At 34.1% G+C, this 20,805-nt stretch overlaps 1 protein-coding gene across 1 annotated transcript in view; it reads right to left on the reverse strand.

Moving 5' to 3' along the window:
• Positions 1-914: 914 nt before the first annotated feature.
• The window catches only part of LOC115446468 (WASH complex subunit 1), a 39,151-nt gene continuing 19,260 nt past the window's right edge, over positions 915-20,805 (reverse strand). Inside the window, exons 5-6 of the mRNA XM_030173137.2 lie at positions 19,185-19,320; positions 915-8,044 (exon numbers count right to left, since the gene is read on the reverse strand). Of these exons, the coding sequence (XP_030028997.1) occupies positions 7,856-8,044; positions 19,185-19,320 (325 nt within the window). The 3' untranslated portion in view covers positions 915-7,855. The remainder of the gene's footprint in view (positions 8,045-19,184; positions 19,321-20,805) is intronic.

Here is a 20,805-nt window from a genome sequence, read left to right on the forward strand (position 1 = left end):
TCTAGTATTCTAGATACAAAGAAATTACAAAACACTTTTTGCGACTTTTAACTATTCCTTATTGAGCTCACAAGTCCGTACAAGTGAAACAAGAGAGGGAAGCTGCCGAGCCCCACGTCACATTTTGTTATTTGTAGATAACCATATTGCCTACCCACTGTTGTATGAATTTGTATTCAACTACTTATAAGGTTTCATATCGATTAGAAATCATTTCATAAAAAACAAACACATCTACATATGTTTTTTTTTTCATATTCTTGTTTTTATTATTTTTTATATTTCTCCTAACAGATAATAGAAGGCAACCCCATCGCCATGTCGGACATAATTATTGTCCCCGACGACTCAGGAGTTTACTAACACTGACTAACACGGGGCCAAAGAGCATTTCAATACTACGGAAACACGGAGACTAATAGAAAATCCGAAATATCGATTCCTTTATGTGGGTGTTGTACTCAGGACAAATATTTCAAGTATAATGTAGTAATTATGTATTCTACTTGTAAAGATTATAATACTAATGCCTGCATTTTCGAATTAGTGTCACAAATATATAATCGTAAGTTATGATACACCTACACATACACGGAGCACGTCCTCCACACCGCGCATCGACCGCGCTGAGGCCAGCGATTTCTTAGAATCTTTATTTCCGATTCCGAAATACTCGGCGCACTGATACCAGGAAATCTCGACGGGCGTTATTTTGGGGCAATGCCGTGTAAAACCCGAAACATGTAGCTTTCTAGCGAGGTGCCTCTGTCAGCCGTTATAAATAATCAGAATGCGTAAAAAGGAGTCGCTGACCCCCAATTACCCACATGATTTTATGTTTGCCTAAAAATATCTTGTACATATTTTGCCGCAGGATCCATTCTTGATTTATTTAGGAAATAAAACAAATCGTATAATATTTAAATTTCATTTTTATTAATGACCACGTTATACCAAACATGTAACATTTAAAATTTATTCATACATCAATGTATGCATCCGGACATGAGACGAAATGATAGGTACGATCAAAACAGCAAACTCGGCATTATTTACACTGTATAAAACTATCCGACAGATTAGTGGTTTCAGAGCTTTATTGAGAAAAAAATCTTATTATACTAATAACATGCTACTACAAATTCATTTGCTGCAAATAAATTAATGACTTACAAACACATTTGACTACTGTTTGTTGAACCTACATACAGTTATAAAACTTACATTGACTTAAAAAATGCACGGAGTGTGAAACATTGCTGTTAAAACATGTAGATCGTATAAATCAATCAGTCGAAAACTTATAATAAAATTCATGAAGGCAAGTATTCCTAATTAATATTTACTTAAATTAAATCTATATACAAATAAAATGTCTACACTAATAGCTATGTACACAATTTAATTAAACATTATAATATCAACATAATTTTAATAAATTTGATCTTATTTATTAGCGTGCTAACTAACTCAGATTACAAACGCTCTAGTAAATCCAACTTAGCGAACTTTATTACATACTTATCTCACTAATTAACGGAAAGTCAGAGCCACTCCCACCTGAGCGTGAATACGAGTCTAAAGAAATTAATTTCGGAGAGTTCGTGATTATCGTATTTTATGGCTGACGAAAAAATCAAATACTTAGTTACACAATTTAAGTACTGTGCTTGTCATAAGATATTATTATTGCCTTTTGTTACTCTTTCTGCATTGATTTTTTAAGATTAACGTCCTGGCAACTCACCCAAAGCCCAATGCAAAATACGTAACACGGTTCGCTAAGTGGTACGTCATATACAAATCCAAAAGAAGTACCTATGGACCCAGTAACACGAAATTTATAACAGACACTAAACTTGACTACAACCAAGCGTTTCGGCATCAGTTTGATAAAAATGGAACAATAAGAAAGGGCCTATATACAGTACATTTTATGGAGTTCATATTAGTGAAAGAGCATTCAATTCAAAATTCGAAAGCTTTGGCAATAAGTTACCATTTTAATCGATGCTTTATCTTTTTGACTTTAAATTATTTGAGATAAAGAAAAAACAACAAAACAGATTAATCACTTTTATCGGTGAAGGCCCCAAACCCAAAATATAGTAAAAAGTTTGTTTATAAAATGTACTGCATACAGGATATGATGCCGCAACGATATTAGCTTTCACAATAAACAGTGGAAAAGCACGACCACACAATACGTAGGTATAATTCGTATTTCCTTACAAATACTTAGAAAGACGTATAAAAACATATAATTTTAAACAAATATAGGATCGATTTTGTGTAATATTCGAAAAGAAATGTTTAACATACTATTAAATCAGTTCGGGAAAAACAAATTATAGATGAAGAGCTCTTAAAAAATATAACATGGAGTGCCTTTTGTATCTGTATAACTTTTATAGCGTAATAATATGTTCTACAGTGGGGCACAGAGTAATCAATAACCGCACCGGGTAGCCGTGCTAACAAACAACATATTAAACTAGCTGCAATAGACGTATCATCATTACCATTCGCGTGATTGCACAATTTTGCCTAAAACGCAAAAGATTACTGGGAATCGATTTCTTCGCGGTAAACGTTAATTCCATTCTTATGTGTCTATTATTTAAATTATAGGAAAAAGCTTTTTGAGGTCTGGCGTAAATAAGGCAAGACCCGGCTTCTGAGATTATTTTAAACGTGCATGGAACTAATTTTTATGTGTCGACAAATAAAGGGAGTGACGCGTACCGAGTGACATCACACCTCGCGCTGCAAGACGTGAAGTTGTGAGTTGTGTCGTATCAGTGACTTGTATAATCAACAATGCGTTTTGTCACAATATTTATCAACATTGATAAATAGACAAGTTCGTGGAGACGCGACGTCCCGCAGGTGAGGACGCGCCGACGCGTGTGTGCTTCGCGTCAATATTTACTCAAGCAGAACACGGCACGCAAGCGAAACTGCGATAATATATTTCGTAACGCTTCACAACTTTACAATAAATTTATCAAAGTTGTAAACAATTCTTATTAATTTAACATATGTATACTTAATAACAATAATGTAATTAAATTACGTCATTCACATTTCCCCAGGGGCCAACAGACTGTTCAGCATCGTATTGACACTGCGCGACCTCACAAGGGTAGACAACGATCAAACGCAATGTTGTCAGTTGTCACCCTTGACTTATTTATAGAAAAGCCACTCACAACGATGCGGTTCATAGAATTATATTGTATGAATTATAAACTACCTACGAGACGCAAAGTGCTTATTCACTGAAACAATCTTTGCTGTCGAGTATGCTTAAACCGTAATATGAGGTTTATTTCTAGAATGTTAAGATACAAATTCGTACAACACCTCGTAATTACTAACATATTGATTATTCGCACTATACGTGTACTTTAATAACCATTAACAAGTAACGAACCATTACCACGCATACGACGCGGTGCGATGTATACTTGCGTCGTGAATCCGTGATAAGCTATCGCGAAATAACAAACCTAACAATATTTAGCTAAATTTACTACGTTATACACATAATTTGTATACGTTCACGTTCATGTACATATTACAATTGTAAAACATTGCTACAGTTTCAACCGTCAAATTAACACTTAGAACATTTATACCCTATAGCAATGACTAATATACAAGTATTTTAAATTTGCATTTACATATTCAACGAAAATAGCTAAAGTTTACTTGAAGTTTGAACATTAATAGCGTGATAAGGCTGTACACACACCGACGGACATAATAATAACGTTAAAAATGTATATAAAGTTTTGTTATTTTATACTTAATAAAATTTAAATAATTTATAAATGTATTAAGTATCGAGAAACCTACTTGTTTATGTATAGTTTTAAATTCGTCGTAACGTTGTGAGGGGGAATCTTAGCCAAGGCGGACATGTCCCTAATCCAAGCGCATAGACTAATGCAACGCGGCTTACAGCTACTCATCGGAACTTAACTGTCCGCCGCATGTGGCCGCCGCGCGGCATACAAATGTGCTACGAGTCGAAATAAAAAGGAGCCCACCGCCTACAATTTACCTAATTCGTTCATTCCAAAACCCTGTCACGTGTTGGTGTCGCATTAGTATTGGACACGCGAATATTACCTCATAACGTTGATATTAGTGTAAACAGTTATTTACAAAAAATATAAACTTAAAATTTTTATATCCTGTATTTTAGACGTTGGTTTAAGTTTTATTTAAACGTATATCAATAACTCGTTGTTGTGATTCACTAAAGCGCCCAATACGTATAATTATGTATTAAATTGATTAGGACATGTAGGTACATATAATTATAATTTATATTTGTAAATAAACATCGCAAGATTTATCAATTTAACATTAATATAAACAATACTCGGCATGGTTTTACCTGTTATAGTTATACACATTCGTATATCCCGCAAACTCGGTTTAGCATGCATTAAATTTACTATTTATTTATTTAATAACGTGCTTTAAAACATGGCATATTTTTCGCGTGAAAAGCTTGAAGCATAAGTAATGTTCATATATTCTTATTTATTACTATAAAAAACATTCTTAAGAAAGGGCCAATAGAAAAATTGGATGTTTGCAAATTACATAACACATTTGTAACGTTATAGAGCTACTAAACCGCGCGTCTATGCTATTTAGTAGTATAAAGCCTTGCTAGTAACACTTAATCGGTTTGCATGAATGTCAATGATCAAACGCCGTGGTTAAACGAATTGATTGTGCCATATTCTATAAACACGAACCTGCTAAATCTGAACAAGTATTGTTTTTAGTAGTATGTGCATTCCACGATTTACTGTAGAAGACGACAAATTTAATATTGTTATATTAACGCCAGAAACGCATTGCATATGGGTAATTGCTACATAATATTTAATATTTATAAAAATGTTGAAGAAAATTTTATAAACGTAAGTATAGTTAACGATAACGCTTAGATGAATAAATTGAATGCAATAATATTTGCATAGGAAGGAGAGTGCTAATGTATATATTTCCATGTGCTATTTGTATAAATTCGGTTACTAAATCTGGCGCGGTACGTAATAGTGACGCACTCCGAATCGACATGCGTGACGTAAACATAGTATTATGTGTGCCGTTTGCAAGCGGTTTTATAAAACCATATAATCTCATTATAGATGAACTTTTAAAAATGTTTTGTAAATATCAACCAATGTGGGTCTGTGGATTCTGACCAAGTACCCAAAACTATACAGCCTGAATTAAGTTTAATTTAAACTTTAGGAATATTATTATAATCGATTAGGAATGAAGTCTTAATCTCCATGTATTTTATTTATAATTTACAGGTTCGTTCCACATATGTATTTTCATATCTAACACAGTCAAATTGATGTAAACAGCAATAATAAACTACAAAGAATCTCGTAAAATATATGCATATAATAACATTACTAGATATATGCAGATAAAGATAACTAAGCTTATTAACGTTCTGCTGTATTAATTTGAACCTCACTTATCAACCGACAGTGAGGGGAAGTCGCCATCACAATGTTTGTAACTAGCACATAATGTTTTATATTCTAGACTCCGTTCCACACAAGACTGCTTCAAATAACTACTTTACTAACTAAATAAGCAATAACTACTCAGATCTGAGAACATCGTATTACTAATTCTTAGAATTTGTGGAATATTTTATACAGCATTAATGTTTTATTAAGTTAACAGTAGTCGGCTTCCGTGGGTTGAAACGGATCTGGGGGGTTTTATTAATCACGTTTTACTTTTTCTCTCAATTCTTGAAATGCTAATCGGAATAACCAGTTGATAGTTTGCGAGTTGAGGCTGGTAATGCCGCCGCGCCGCTCCGTCCGCGAGTCGCGCCCGTACACGCGCAGCGCCGCGCCGCGCGCCTTCCGAGAAACGAAAGCGAGATAGCCGCTAGTAAGAAATGCGATTATCGTAATAACCTCACGGAACAAGGCCCCTTCCGATTTGAAAATAGAAACTGCTTTTTGAGAAACGCACATTACAGGCCGCCCGGAATTAAGTATTTCCATGCTTATTTATGTTTACACTGTCCATTTCATAATAATTCACACTGATATCTTATTATAGCTGCGTGTATATCATCCATGTAGTTAGACTTGTTAATAGATGTCTTATATTGCTTTAGTGACCCTTACGTAAAAAGAGGATCAGGACCAACAGACCGTTTGAGAAAAAAGGATATCAATATCGGCCTTATTTATTACAACTTTTTTTTTTATAGCTTCAGAAAATAATTATTAAACAGTCTCTCTCTATTTTGCCATTTCTTTTTAACTATAAAGATCTGTTTTAATTAAATGCAATTTATGTAATGATATTATAAAAAAACTAAGTATAATAATTACTGCCCCTCGAGGTAGCACAGGGGGCCCCCTATGGCCATAAACCAGCTGTTCAGGGACGAGCCGCACATGTAAAATCCGCACTTAACTATTCGTTCTATTCGCAAACATTTGTTTCGGGCCTATTTAAACAAGAAAAATCCAAAGGATCGTAATTCCTTCTAGAAACGTCAGTAATTTTGAAAACCCATATAACCTCGTCATAGAGTATATATAATAATATAGGGTCAGGACTATATGTCCGGCTGTTGAGTGTAATTATAATTTAATTTATTTACTTATCTTTAACAAGGTCTTTGTTAACAAAATTTCGATTAAATATACTGTTCTAAGAAACGGCCGGCATATTTAGCGGCTAATCGACTTTAAATAACACCTATCTTTCTTAGAAGGTATGAAGATTAAGTAGTCACAAAAAAGTCCCACACGATCTGAACTTGGCGCGTTAGGGACATTTACCTTATGTGGCTTTAAGCAACAATCAATACAGACCGTTTCGGAGAACAAATTAATATGTTCTTACCGAGAACTTGCACGAGGCACCAGGTGTACCAGGAAAATCCACTGTCCTGTAATTATCCGCGCAGAATAAATCTTTTCCTATCAGTTTAGCTCACTAATCTCACATTGCTGCCACTGAACAACATTAATACGGAATTATCGTGAATCATAAAAAAATAAGTATTTCTGTTAAAGTTCGGATCAAACGAGTTTACTATCGTGGTCATCTATCTTTAAAGCATTTTGACTTTACAAATTAGGGTGAAGATATTCGACGTGTCCGACAAAAATAATGATTGAATAAATATTAGTAAGTCTTGCTTTGTCTTTTTTTCCTGTCCGAATAGTAGCAAAGCAAGTTTTTGTTAAGTATTCCGATTTAATGTTAATTGAATACGGGTATCAGGCTATCAGCTACACGCATAATCTAAAACCCACATTAGAATACAAGTTTTAAGTTATGGGTATTAGGAACTACGAAGGACATTCGATCTACAAAACCCAAATCCGAATTTAATATTTGTTTCTGGATGGATCGAACATGTGGCATTTCGTTTCACAGCCAATTTAATACCTATCACGTCACCGAGGGTATATTAGTGACCAAATGAAATTCTCAGGCGTTTGGAAACTTAAATAAATCTTCTCATTGGATCGACTGTAATGCAGTGCGGTGCAGCATGGTTCAAAGAGAGCCAAAAGCACAGCCAGAATAAGACAGCGACATGCTCATCTCGTCCATCAGTTACATCAGAGAGATATTCATATAAACATTTAAGAATAATCATATTTATATATAAGCAATATTATAAATATTATAGATACTTGTACACATTACCTTTCCGTAGCTAAAATTTTCTAAATAAACATTATATAACATACGAATATTCTTGTAATGTTATGATAGAACCGAATGGGCGGGCGTTACGTTACGTGTTTGATAACCATTGCCAGTTTCACTCCCAGTCGTCGTCGGAGGAGGAGCGCTGTGGCGAGGAGTCTGCAGGCTCCGGGATGACACTCGCCAGCGTGTGGAGCACGGACCCGCCGCCGGCCCGCTCGGCGCCAGATATCCCGCGACGGCGCATCGACAGCTTGGCATGCAAGTCCGCCATTAAGTCACCAGTTGGAGCAGCTTTCGAGCCCTGGCGAAAAGTCTTATTGTTAAATAAATTACACATTTAGGTAAAAAAAATAGCGAATAATGGAAACGTATATTAAATATTAATTTTATACGACTATAAAAGAACTTAAGTATAAATGTTTTAGGATCTACTGACTAAAACTAGCTTTCATTTTGATGATGAAACGAAGATTTGTATAATATTGAGCGTATATCCATTCTTGGGAAACATTATCTAACCCATTTTTTTGATATATACATTCGGTGATGCAAATGTATACACAATCGCGAATGAAATCTTTAATATAGTAAACATGTTTATTCCATGTTTATTAATTAAGCGAATCACCAACAAAACTGTAAATTAATCAGTCATTGGCTTTATCAAACATATTGTGTTATCTCTGACGCTCGGATTACCTGACGTAATAGTAGCAAACGGTGAATAACTGTTGTTAGTTCAAACACTTATTAGTAGGTGTACGATTCATTTTAACCAACTAATTGTTAGCCAATAATATTATTTAATTGGGACTATTCGCAATTTATGCCTGAATTGAAATAACTTTTATTTAATATGAAATGCCGATATTTACTACTGTGCATAATTAGGCAGTGAAAATATGAGTATGTTTTCGTTGGATACTATCAACAATTTAATTTGTTTTAGAGTCACAACATGCGTGTTGCGACTGATTATTGAATTAAACAAGGACGCGGAGCAGTGTTATCAAGAGAGTAATATGAAATTAATTGTTTTACTCGGAATAGTGGTGTCTATCTATGCTGTTATCTATGTCTGGTTATCTACAGGTTACACAGAAGCCGAGGTCAACGCCATGTTATTTATCAGCGGTCATAGTTTACAGAGAAAATTATCGACAACAGATTCCTAGCGACCGTTTAATTGATTTTTTAAACAAAGTTGACAGCGTACTTGTAGACAGCAGATAGTTCTGGCCTATATTCAAGTAATATTAAATACTATCGTGGTGTTTTGAAAAAAATCTGCATTATATCTATTATGATCTTCTGGAGTCGATCCACTTTAAATTTGTGTTTTTATTGGAGGCATGGAATCAATTTAAATTAAGAAAAAAACTCATTGAAATAAATTGAAGTTAGTCGGCTAGTTAGCGAATTTTAAATTTTCCATCACCAGAAATTTTACTCAACCCACTATAAACATGTACTATGTCTATAAGGAATTAAAGTGATTGTAAAGTGTAATGTTTTGTCACATGATAAAAAATCATTGATTTTCTTTGAATTCAATATTATTATGACCGGTAAATTGCAGGAAGTTTTTGTGAATAATAAAGACAGTGCCGCTCGAAGGTGGTAGTACAAACATCTCATAGACGACCGACAGTTTGGCTGCTGCATATTTAGTGATGAAATTAAATTACCATCAGATCTGTTGCTAACTGATTTGATATTTTTTATTGGAAAAGTTATTATTATATTATAAGTTTTATTTCGATATTTCGATTGGGAAAGTAATTATTTAAAAGCAGGTAATAAACGTTAAGATAGTGCGGATGTATATTATGAACATAATATGCTTAGGTTTACAATGCGATATACGTATGGATAAAGCTCTATACGAAAGTTCTTATACAGAGATTTTGAACATACGATATGCATCGATACAATATATCAGTACAATATATAATTAAACTATGACAGTGTTTTTTTCATAACTTGAGATTCACTTTATATTACTTATAACAAGAACATTATTAATAGATACAGAAATTATTTTAAAGAACAAATTTAGCTGATTTTTGTTTAGAATTATCGGTATTTACAGAATAATGTTAACAGACTTTTGTAGGAAGTAAGTACAGCCAATTCATAAGTTTAATAAAGATAATATAATATGAAAGTACCATACAGAGTTTAGTATCTTAGTCGTCTCAAAGTGTAATTCATATTATATTGAAATATTCAATTACGATGCAATATATTGATACAATAAGTTTTAGGTAACTACATCCGCCCAATGAATTTTGTACAATAAAGAGGTAGATATATCAACAGCATACGAAATCTAAATAGTCAAAATTGTCCCAATTTGGACGTTTCCATACACTACGCGTAAATGACACATATTGGCTGTCTTTTCACCGTAGTATGGCAGAGCAAGAAAGGGTAATTTGACTCCCTATAAACCCATGTATATATTAATTACATACATACATACATACATACATAACATCACGCATTTATTCCCGAAGGGGTATGCAGAGGCGCAACTAAGGCACCCACTTTTCGCCAAGTATGTTCCGTCCCATGATGTGATAGGGGGCGAGCCTATCGCCATATCGGGCACAAATTCCAGACTCCGGGCTGATACTGAGCAGAAAAACCCAAATATCACTTTGCCCGACCCGGGATTCGAACCCAGGACCTCAGAGCGCTATTGTACCGGACATGCAATACAACTACGCCACCGAGGCAGTCAGTATATTAATTACACATTAGATCCGCTCCAAGAGAATCGATTTTTCGTTAGTACTTGTTTAAATACGTGAACTCTTTCACACGACAATTATATGTAGTGAAATATAAATGATATAAAATAATGTGTATGTATGCGTTCGGAACCCTTTTTTCGTTTGAATCCTTAGGCTCTGGCATAAGTATACTTTTTAAATATCACTGGACCCGCCCTATTCTAAACGCGTTATATCAATCATTGTTATGAAAATAATAGATAGTTTAATGTTGTTTCATGCATTCGATTATAATGATCCAAGACTATATTTTCAATGAGGTATAATTTAAAAATCATTAACGAGACTTAATAAATTTGTCTATCGTAGAGTTTGAAGACAACAAAAAATCCAAGAAGCACTTGATTATTTTCGTCGCATTGTTCTTGCTAATTAATTATTATCGCGTTATCTCGCTCAGTCATTACCATAATTGAATAGCGTTCGTGGAAACACTCCTCTTTCTTGTATCATTGTCAACCTTGTGGAGATATTTTACGAGGAAAAAATTCATGAGACTGAATCGTCGGAATACATTCCGCGTAAGGTCGGCAGAAAAGTAGTTACACGAGATTCTCGCTTGCGGGAACAACATCTTCAATAACCTCTACGTGAGGTGTTTAAACTCGCTTGTTGTACTGACTAAGTAGGTAGTTAGGTGCTCAAGCGGCATGCCGCGGTAGCGTATACTTTAAGAAATAATGTACAACGGTTCTTGTGGGTGTAAGTTTCAAGAAGAGTGGAAGATGTGAATCGACTACACGAGACACGTGCCAACTAGTACCGTCAACGCATTGTACCTATTGAAGTATTCATGTAAGGAACAGATATATACAGCGATGTGTAAAGAACATACAAACAGAATTAAGCGGTCAAAGGATAATAATTGCGGCTAATCTATATTTCTTTACCGATATATAAAGCTTAAGAATTTGTTTGTTTATTTGAACGGATTAATCTCCGGAATTATTGATTTGAATTGAAAAATATTTTGTTGGATAGCCTATTTATCGAGGAAGGTTGTAGGCTATATAACATCACGTTTTGACCAATGGGGACGGAGCATCAATTAAAATGTTGCAAAAACGGGGAAAATGTATTCTTTTTGACAGCTTACGTTACGTGTGCTGTGTAAACGGTTAAAAATCATCAATCATAAATATGAACTCAAAAACTACCCGATGGATTTCTATGAATTTTGGTATAAAAAAAATACTTTATTGATGACGTAGGCGAACAAAGTCGCACTTATGATACGTCAAAACAATTTATAAGAATAATTGTTCTATTTCTAAATCACAAGTAAAATCACTTATATAACTACGGACATTTTTCGTATGGAGATAATTTGAAGCCCAGGGAAGTACATAGGTTACTTTCTATCCCGGGAAAATATTTAGTTATTCATATGACACATAAACACCTTCCAAAAGTTTAAATCAGCAACCTCTTAAGGTTTGTGAACTTTAAAGTAGGATAGAATGCCCATGGCATTAAGTCTGCCTGTATACCATGTGTACAAAGTGTAAAATAAAAATAAATAAAATAAAGTCTAGATTGCACCAAATTACACTCATCATGGTAAAACATTAGTCGAATAATAGTCATATTTTCACCGTTAACTTGCGTCTCTGCCCGGATGGGGGATCCTGAGGGGATCCTCAGGATTAAAGCCGACAGTTTATAGTTGAAACCGTTCAAAATCTTAGACTTCGTAAAATACCAGGGTAAAATAATTATAATTTTTGTTCCTCGAGTAAAGGATGTGCCTACTTCTTCGAAATTCCTCCCTTAATTGGCTACAATCTACGATTCTTCCAAGTAAATTGGCCGGTTTTATTTTCATATTTCGTGGAAAAGCTGATTATTAATTACACACCTAAAAAAATATTATTGTGTACACATTCAACTACGTTTCAGATAAATAAAAAGACCTTGAAGCATAAATGGGACAATGCATATAATGGACAATTCACTTAGTGGCTGGTACTCCCGGTTCAAATTTACAATTTATTTTATAGCATTTCCATCCACAGAGATCAATTTTAATTAATAAAGCTCCAGCAAAGGCACACATTAGACTCAACTGTATTGTATATTTGGCGCGGCCTCGACGGTAGCCAGGCAATTATAATTAATATATCGTGTAATAGCTGCGATTGTTCAAGTTTAAACAACAGAGTACACAACTTTACTTTAGAATGAGATCTGGAATGAAGCCACTGGGTATATAATAATACGCATTTAGAATCTCAACTCGACGATCTTTTGTGTTCAGAAATTCCTGGTGCATTAGGGGTATACGGATTGCGGAGTATATGTGTCTGCGTTTGACTATTATAAAAAGATCTTCGTTGAACAAATTCTAGAGCATGACTAATTTAATCTGTTGTTCGAAAACGCAACCCATAGCGTAGCGTAATATCATTTATTTACGAAGATTTCTTAGGAGCGGCGTGCAGGCAAGCGGAGCGATCGATGCTTAATGATAAAACAAACATTAAGAAAACGAAAGGAATCGTGTATGCGTTGCTGGCATTAACAGCAATGTATGCTCCTCCTTTCCCCGTAACTTTTTATTAGTATAACAATCACTTGGATCGTAATTAATACATTATTTATAGAGAAAAATAAACTATAATTTATGGTCAACAAAATTTAAAGCTTCGTCTTTAATATTTTTTTTAATATTTCTGCCAACAAAATGATCGATGTCTAATCGTATACTAGAATATGTACTTATAATACCTGTATTCACAAACTATTCTTTGAGCCCGCACAGTGCGCCCGAACGCATATTACTAGCAACTTCATCTTTTTCTACGGCTTTATTCAACTTCGTATATATGACAAACATCTGAAGTAAAGTTGTATACACACATGTCAATATGAACCAATCACAGCTCCATTCTATCCCATGCATACGCACTGTGAAGGCTGTTATTCCGAAATCATTAAAAAGCAGCTTTTTATCATAGCATTGCTCTGTACTGTATTCAGTGGGAAATACCCGAAACTGTCCTAAAACAAAAACCTTCGATTCATATTTAGTATTATATTTAGTATTCGTATTCAAGGACGAATGTATTAGTAGTGATACGTTCTATCATAATAACACTAAACAAACGATTTGCGCATGTACTACAAGTTAATGCTGCTGTGTATAAGTGACATAAGATATATTTTTGCTAAAAATTTCAAGTAATATATCAGTAATTTCGCATAAGTAATACATTTTAACAAAAACGAACTGTTGAAATGAAAAACTAAAAAAAAAAACTAAAAAAAAAATCACGCGTTTGTCGGACGGTGGTATTTTACAGTAGTTCAGTGTAAAAATAACATGATTGTAATAATAATTTGAAATTCTACTATTGTTTCATAGCTCAAATGGGGTCAATTTAACTCTTTTGATAAGCCTACTCTGTGACTCTAATTATTTAATAACAATGATTTTACAGGAAGTATTATACAATCGTTGACAAAGCAACGGTAATTGGGATTGACTTAAAGAACTACTTCATTAAATAATATAGAATAATATTTTATACAATTTTATAATTAGTAGTAGTTTCAGTAAACATTTTAATTTTGTTATTATAAACTACGCCAGCTTCATAGCTCTTTCCATATCATTATTATTACCAATAATATTCTAACTTTCACAATCTACAACTAAAATTTAATGTAAGTTTATAGTGGATCGTTCCGAACAAATTTGAAATTGAATCCGTTAACTAGGTACGTGTTTAAAACTCCAGAGAGAGACTAGTTCCACGGATCCGTCAATTAAAACTTAGCGAGGGAACTAATTCATCTCAACTAATCAATCTCAAGTATAAAATGATATTTATTTTGTTACATTCAGAATGCGTAAGGAGAATTACATAGCGATATCGTATTATCATTTACAGATATTAGTGATATTTGCAAAAACAATGTCGGACTACATAATTAATTTATGTATTAAAATACCCTTTCAACATAAGGTTATTACGTAATCATAATTGGGCGTAGATACTCAAAAAGGCTCCAGCTCACAAAATGACACTTTTGAAATAGTGAAGATTGAAGTTTAAATCGTATTTTTGCTCATTGATATTTTATTTTATATTTTGTTAATAAAAAAATAAAATTAACATATTTTGACTAAGATGTTTTTACTAATGGAAAATATAGTCCTTACAGACTAGAACTAATTTGGCACACTCGGCTTATTTTCGACGATACTGTGGGTTGGATCCTTTTTGCGTATCAACGTCCAATTATACTTAATAATTGTTAAAAGAACTAACTTTTAACAAAAACTAACAAAGCACGCCTTCATCCCTAAAGTGGTAAGCACTAGGCAGAGGTGCAACTAGGGCGTTCGCTTTTCGTCATGTTATTCCGGGGTATGATAAGGCGTAATCCTATCACCAAATTGAGCAATAATTACACATCTCAGTGAAACATGTAGAGAAGACAAAAGGGCATATACCTATAGTTGAATATATAAAACATTAGTGGCGTTGCTAGACACTACATAATGCTTTATATCACATTTCTCGAAATAGAAGACATTTATCACGACGACATCGCAGGCGCCAGCTGGCGCTCGTCCAGTTACTGTACATTGTTAATTTAGACCTTATACAACAACTGACGATTATTTTAAACATATCAAACGCTTGTTACTGATATTTAGAACTTGTTTCAGGGAACTTCTGAGTAAATGCTATTCGTCACATAAATGTATAAGTTTTTCAATACAAAAGACACACTTTAATCTATGCTACGTAAGAAAAACAACCGTTTACATTAGCTGTTTAATATATAGGTACAATAAATGTAAAATAAAATTTACTTGAAACTTATGAAAATAAATAAGGAAATTTAGTAGCCGCCAAGGTAGTGTACAAGATTTCGTTCACGAGTACGGCATTGTGTAAATGTGTCGCCAAGCGTTTGTGTTCAAGCGCCATTGTTCTTTAGTATGCAGTATAACAAAATCAATGACATTACGTATACAGCATCTGATAACTTCATACTTGAATAGTACGAAGATATTTTTATCCCCTAGAAATAAATATGAGTCATAGGCTGAATGAGTAATAAAGCAATGTGTAAAGGGAAAAAGAAACACGGAATTACGGCACTTGATTAACTTTAATTTGGTATTTATATACTTACTTATATTCATATCTAAAAATTACCATGCGGTGTTTAATTTCATTAAGACGATTATAAACAGTTAAATAGGAGAGAAACTGTCGTACTGAATTTTGGAAAGAATGTACATATTTATTTTTTTAAATTCGCACAATCCGTTATTATGGAGTTAAAATTAAAATAAGGAACCATGAAGTAATATCACGTATATACCAAAAGTACTGAAATTCAATATACAAGGAAACAGCAATAAAAATATTTTGGACAGTATAAACAATATCCTTCTCTTTTTCCTCGAAAAAAAAAAAATACTTGTGGATTAACCAAAATCGTTGACGGTTCCGAACAAAACAGTTTATAGAGATTTTGTAACGTATCTTTTACCTATCTGTCTCTGTATATCCGCTTCAAAACTAATAGTTAATTCTTATAGGAACATATATAATCTACGAAAACTTCGAAGTTCCTGTAGTACTGGATTCCGAAATTAGATAATGAAACATGAGTTTCAATTTGAAAATTGGATTTTATCACATCACTATTTCATCGGGAAAACAGGCCTGATCCTATATTACGTGGAAAACACAATAAATAATGCATTGGCAACTAGTAACAACTAAACACCGTCTGACGTGAAGACGCGTTCACACAATGGGACCTGCTGATATCTTTATCATTATGTTATCAACCATATTATAGCGGCATTTCGTAGAAACCACACTAGAGCATATAATTATCGTTTCTATGAATCGTCCCGATACGTACATAATTACTCAGACGCCTTTTGCGAACTACTGAAAGAGTTTTAGAACAACATTTATTTTGTTTTGGAATATAAATTAATTACATTTATGATGAAATTATTCATGTCTACTTGTCCTTATAAAGAAGAAACATTTTTTATTAGCTTTTATAACTAATTAGTTTCCTGTGTAGGTACAAGACAGAACCATATCGTAAACATTACTTTAACTACAATATGAAATTACAATTCGCGTGCGATTAACTAGTACCTACTAGTTACACTACCTGACTTTTCGAAGAATTGTAACCAGCGGCAAATTAGGAAACTCACCTCAGTTCGACCTTGTTGAACAAAAACATAAGACATTGAACATGAGATTTTAGACAAAAAAAGTGGTTTTCCAGTTTCCACTAGCAGCGTAAGAATATTTCTTCGTACTGCTACAGTAATTATCATACACATATAGTATCACGCCTATATCCCATAGGGGTAAGCAGAGACAAAGGATTACCACTTTGCACGATTATGGCATTCTTCTCGCACTTCCTCCACGTTCATCAATCTTTTCATGCATTCCCGCCAGTTCCGGGTATTTTTGACCTGGCCTCTACTAAGAATGTCAGATATCTGACATTCGAAGGTTCGGTACGGTTGACCCCTACTAGCTCTTTCATCCACATTCGCCTTATAAACCCTCTTTGTCAGTCTCCTATCATCCATCCGCTCCAAATGCCCAAACCACCTTAGCATACCCTTCTCAATTTTAGTAACTACATACTCTGTCACTCCACACACATCCATCACCGTAGTATTCCGCACTCTATCCTTCACCCCACTCGTGCTACTTAACGCTCTTATTTCCACTGCTTTAATGTTACTTTCATGCTTTTTCTGCCATACCCAACTTCCACTACCATACATCAGAGCGGGCAATAACACTCCTCTATAGACAGCCAGTCGTGCAACACCCCAGTCACCCGATTCCCTGCACTCACTCGTCTATCGATATCACTATCATACCGACAATCACTTGTGAAAACACAACCCAGATAGACAAACTCTCTTACTTGCTGTACCCTGTCATTACGGATTATAATAACTGTATTATATAACTGTATCAGATTATATAAAAAACCGACTGTGCATACCCGAATTGGAAGCAAAAAAACAAATGATAAAAGGTCAACACCTTATTCATCATTAATGACTGACTGCTATCAGTGAGGAAACCAATGACCGCATTATGATTTAAGTACAACAAATGTTTTGTAATTTTTCATAAGTTATATTGTTGAAATTATATTTGTTTTATTCCTCTCTATATCTGTTTAGATCATCGTTCCTGAAATCTTTAATATTTGTGTTGTGTAATGTAATGTGACTGCCACTATTAAAACAAACATTCTATAGACGCTTTGTAAGTGTTTAGTTTTAATTATCTATTTGCTGTTTTATATGTCTTTTAGTTGTTCGAAAGTATTAAGACATGGCAACATGAATGAGTTCGTATGGAGCGATATAGTCACAAAATACAGCAAAGCTCCGTAAACAAAGACTAACAAAATAATAAAAAATCTAAGTTTCCACAACAATATCTAATATAGTTCACAGTTGATTTGAAAGGCACCATAATATGTTAAGATTAACCAATTGTTAAGATTAAGTATGTATAACATCGCATTAGTATTAACTGTTATGCTTTTATAATATATGTATTAATAAATAAATATATGCTTTTATTGGAAGAAATAAAAAAAGTGTTGATAGTAAGCAAAATGAAAACAATTCAGCTGATTCTTGTTAAAAATATAATTTATTGACAAAACAATACCGATGCTGTATTTGTAGAAAACAAATCATGGAAATTAATTATCTCCGCATAAAGGTTGTTTATAATTTACAATACAGAAAAACAAGTTGGCGAGTGTGTATATAATCTTCATTAAATAAAACTTCCAAGAATGCCAATAGCGAAAATTCACGCTTCATATCGAAAACGAGTCGGCGCTTATTCGCGAGTTCTACATAGCGGCGTGTAGAGCCATTAAATGTTAATTGATCGTCAGCAGGCTGACATTAACTCTTTCCGTGAATAGGGAGATTTATACGAGAATAAAGATTGTGTTTGTTTTTATTGTGTCAACCGGTTTCGAGGTTCCTTTTTTGTAAAACACGATACACGCTTCATGCACTTAGCGTATGTTAAATAATTAAAAATTCATAAACATACGAAACTTATCCACATCCCACACACGAGGCGTGTATAATTTCCTAGAATAAATCTATCATCATTCGGCCGCTCACAATACCATCGAGTAAAATAATTATAATGATTAACAACGTTACTTTCGCTAAATAAAATGGAAACATATTTGTACAATCTACACATTTTATAATTCTGTGGTTTCCTCTCGCGAATTACTCGGTAGGGTGATTAAACGAAAAATGGAAATTAATATTACTGTGATGACAATTGTACATTTTCCCGTTGGTATTTCTTAATCTCTTTATTGGTTTAATGGCAGGATACATGAGCTGTAAAGGATGGTTTGGGTTCCGAGTTGTGTAACTGTAACTTGTGTATGTAAAATTATAAATTGAACACTAGTTAAGTAATTGCCCGAAATTGGAATTTATGCCCAAGATGAGAAGAGGGCCGCTTTCTATAACATGTATGGATATAAGTTTATATAGCTGTCACTTTCATGCGCAAAAGAGTGAATATAATTCTTAATTTCTAAATGGTATGATGTAAGGTGTAGACGTACCTTTGCCGCATCAGTGTCCACAGCCGACCGGAGCTTGGCCCGGCCTGCCCCACCGGCTCTCCTGATCGCTGCCATGAGATCAGCGTGTGCGTCGCCTGTTACTGGCGGAGGCGCCGACACCGATGGGTTCTCTTCGCTATAACAAACGAATATTTCACATCACTTACCCACACAAACAATAAATATTATTTTGAGTAGGCGAGTGTACGGTATTTGGTTCAAACTTATATTTTTATAAAAGCAACGACCGACGGAGGCCGGTTAATGAAAGGTCCGTTCGAGAATTCATAGTTTCTATGAATACATACTATGGATTATGAGCACAATATAGGTTGGTAAAGATATGAATTCAGGTTAAAAATTCTCGTATAGATTTGGACGACGGAGAGCCCGACATGCAAGTGTATAAGTTTATCTCGAATCGGTTGCTATCAAAATGACGACATACAACAGGCTTTTTAACGTCAGCTCCGTTTTACTATCTAGAAATCTCTGTTTCGACTTAACTGCATGTGATGTTTTGGCGTGTGTGGTCGACTGATGTGATCACCGAATTTCTTATATCGCGCTTCTGGTTACAAAATTCTCCAGGCTTGTTTATCAGAATTTTTTACCATCTTTATAAAAAAACTCAACTTACTATTTATTGTTAAGCACAACGAATTTTTATCGTTTTATATGCAAAGTCAGCAAAAACTATTGTTTAATATTGTATTGTGCAGATAGGTTAATTATATTTATTCTGCCAATTAAATGGCTATTAATATCCATTAAAATGGCCAACATAATTTATTTTAGAATTAAATGTTTTAATATTTATGTGATTCAAATTTAGACCCAGGAGTAATAATCGAGAGAGTAATCATTCCGTTTTGATGAGCGAGTTTATAGATGTGCGTGCAATATTTAAGTCTGTCTATACCTTATATGTACTAAAAATTTTAAATAATAAAAAATTAAAATATATGAGAACAAACTAGTTGAATAATTCTTATTAAGTTTCACTGTGGGTTTAAGAGTAAAATAAAAAATTATTAATGTCAATGATGCGCTATCACCCCGTCGGTCACTATTGACTAGTTGCAACATATAGAGTGGAAGGTCCTAATTTGTATTCCCAGGTCAGCTAATGCATTGGATAGCTTGAATGACCTAATGGGGGTAAATTTGCCCGGTATTTGACACCCCAAAGAAAATTTTAGGAAAATAAGGAGAGGCAAGTAGGGATTGCAATCCGGTCCGGCGGATCCGGTAATCCGGCGGATCCGGTACGTTTTCGTTGTCTACCGGATCCAACAATATCACCGGATCTGGTGGCCGGTTCCGATATATTAAGAAAAACGTAATTTCTATTATCAAAACCGTGCGAAAGTACTAAAAAACTTGAGAAAGAAATGAGCGCTTATGAAACTGAAGGAGATAGAGGGAAATACTTGTCTCTAATATATGACTTTTTGACTTTAGTGAAACCAACCAGTGTTGAAGCTGAAAGGGCTTTTTCGGCCGCTGGTTATATTTGCAGTTCCTTGAGAAGTAGGCTAAAGGATGATACTATTAATACAATTTGTTTTCAAAGAGCGTTTTTCTAACAAAAAAAGTGATCTGTGATGTAATGAATGCA

This window comes from Manduca sexta, chromosome 12, assembly GCF_014839805.1.
Source record: "Manduca sexta isolate Smith_Timp_Sample1 chromosome 12, JHU_Msex_v1.0, whole genome shotgun sequence".
Taxonomy (NCBI): domain Eukaryota; kingdom Metazoa; phylum Arthropoda; class Insecta; order Lepidoptera; family Sphingidae; genus Manduca; species Manduca sexta.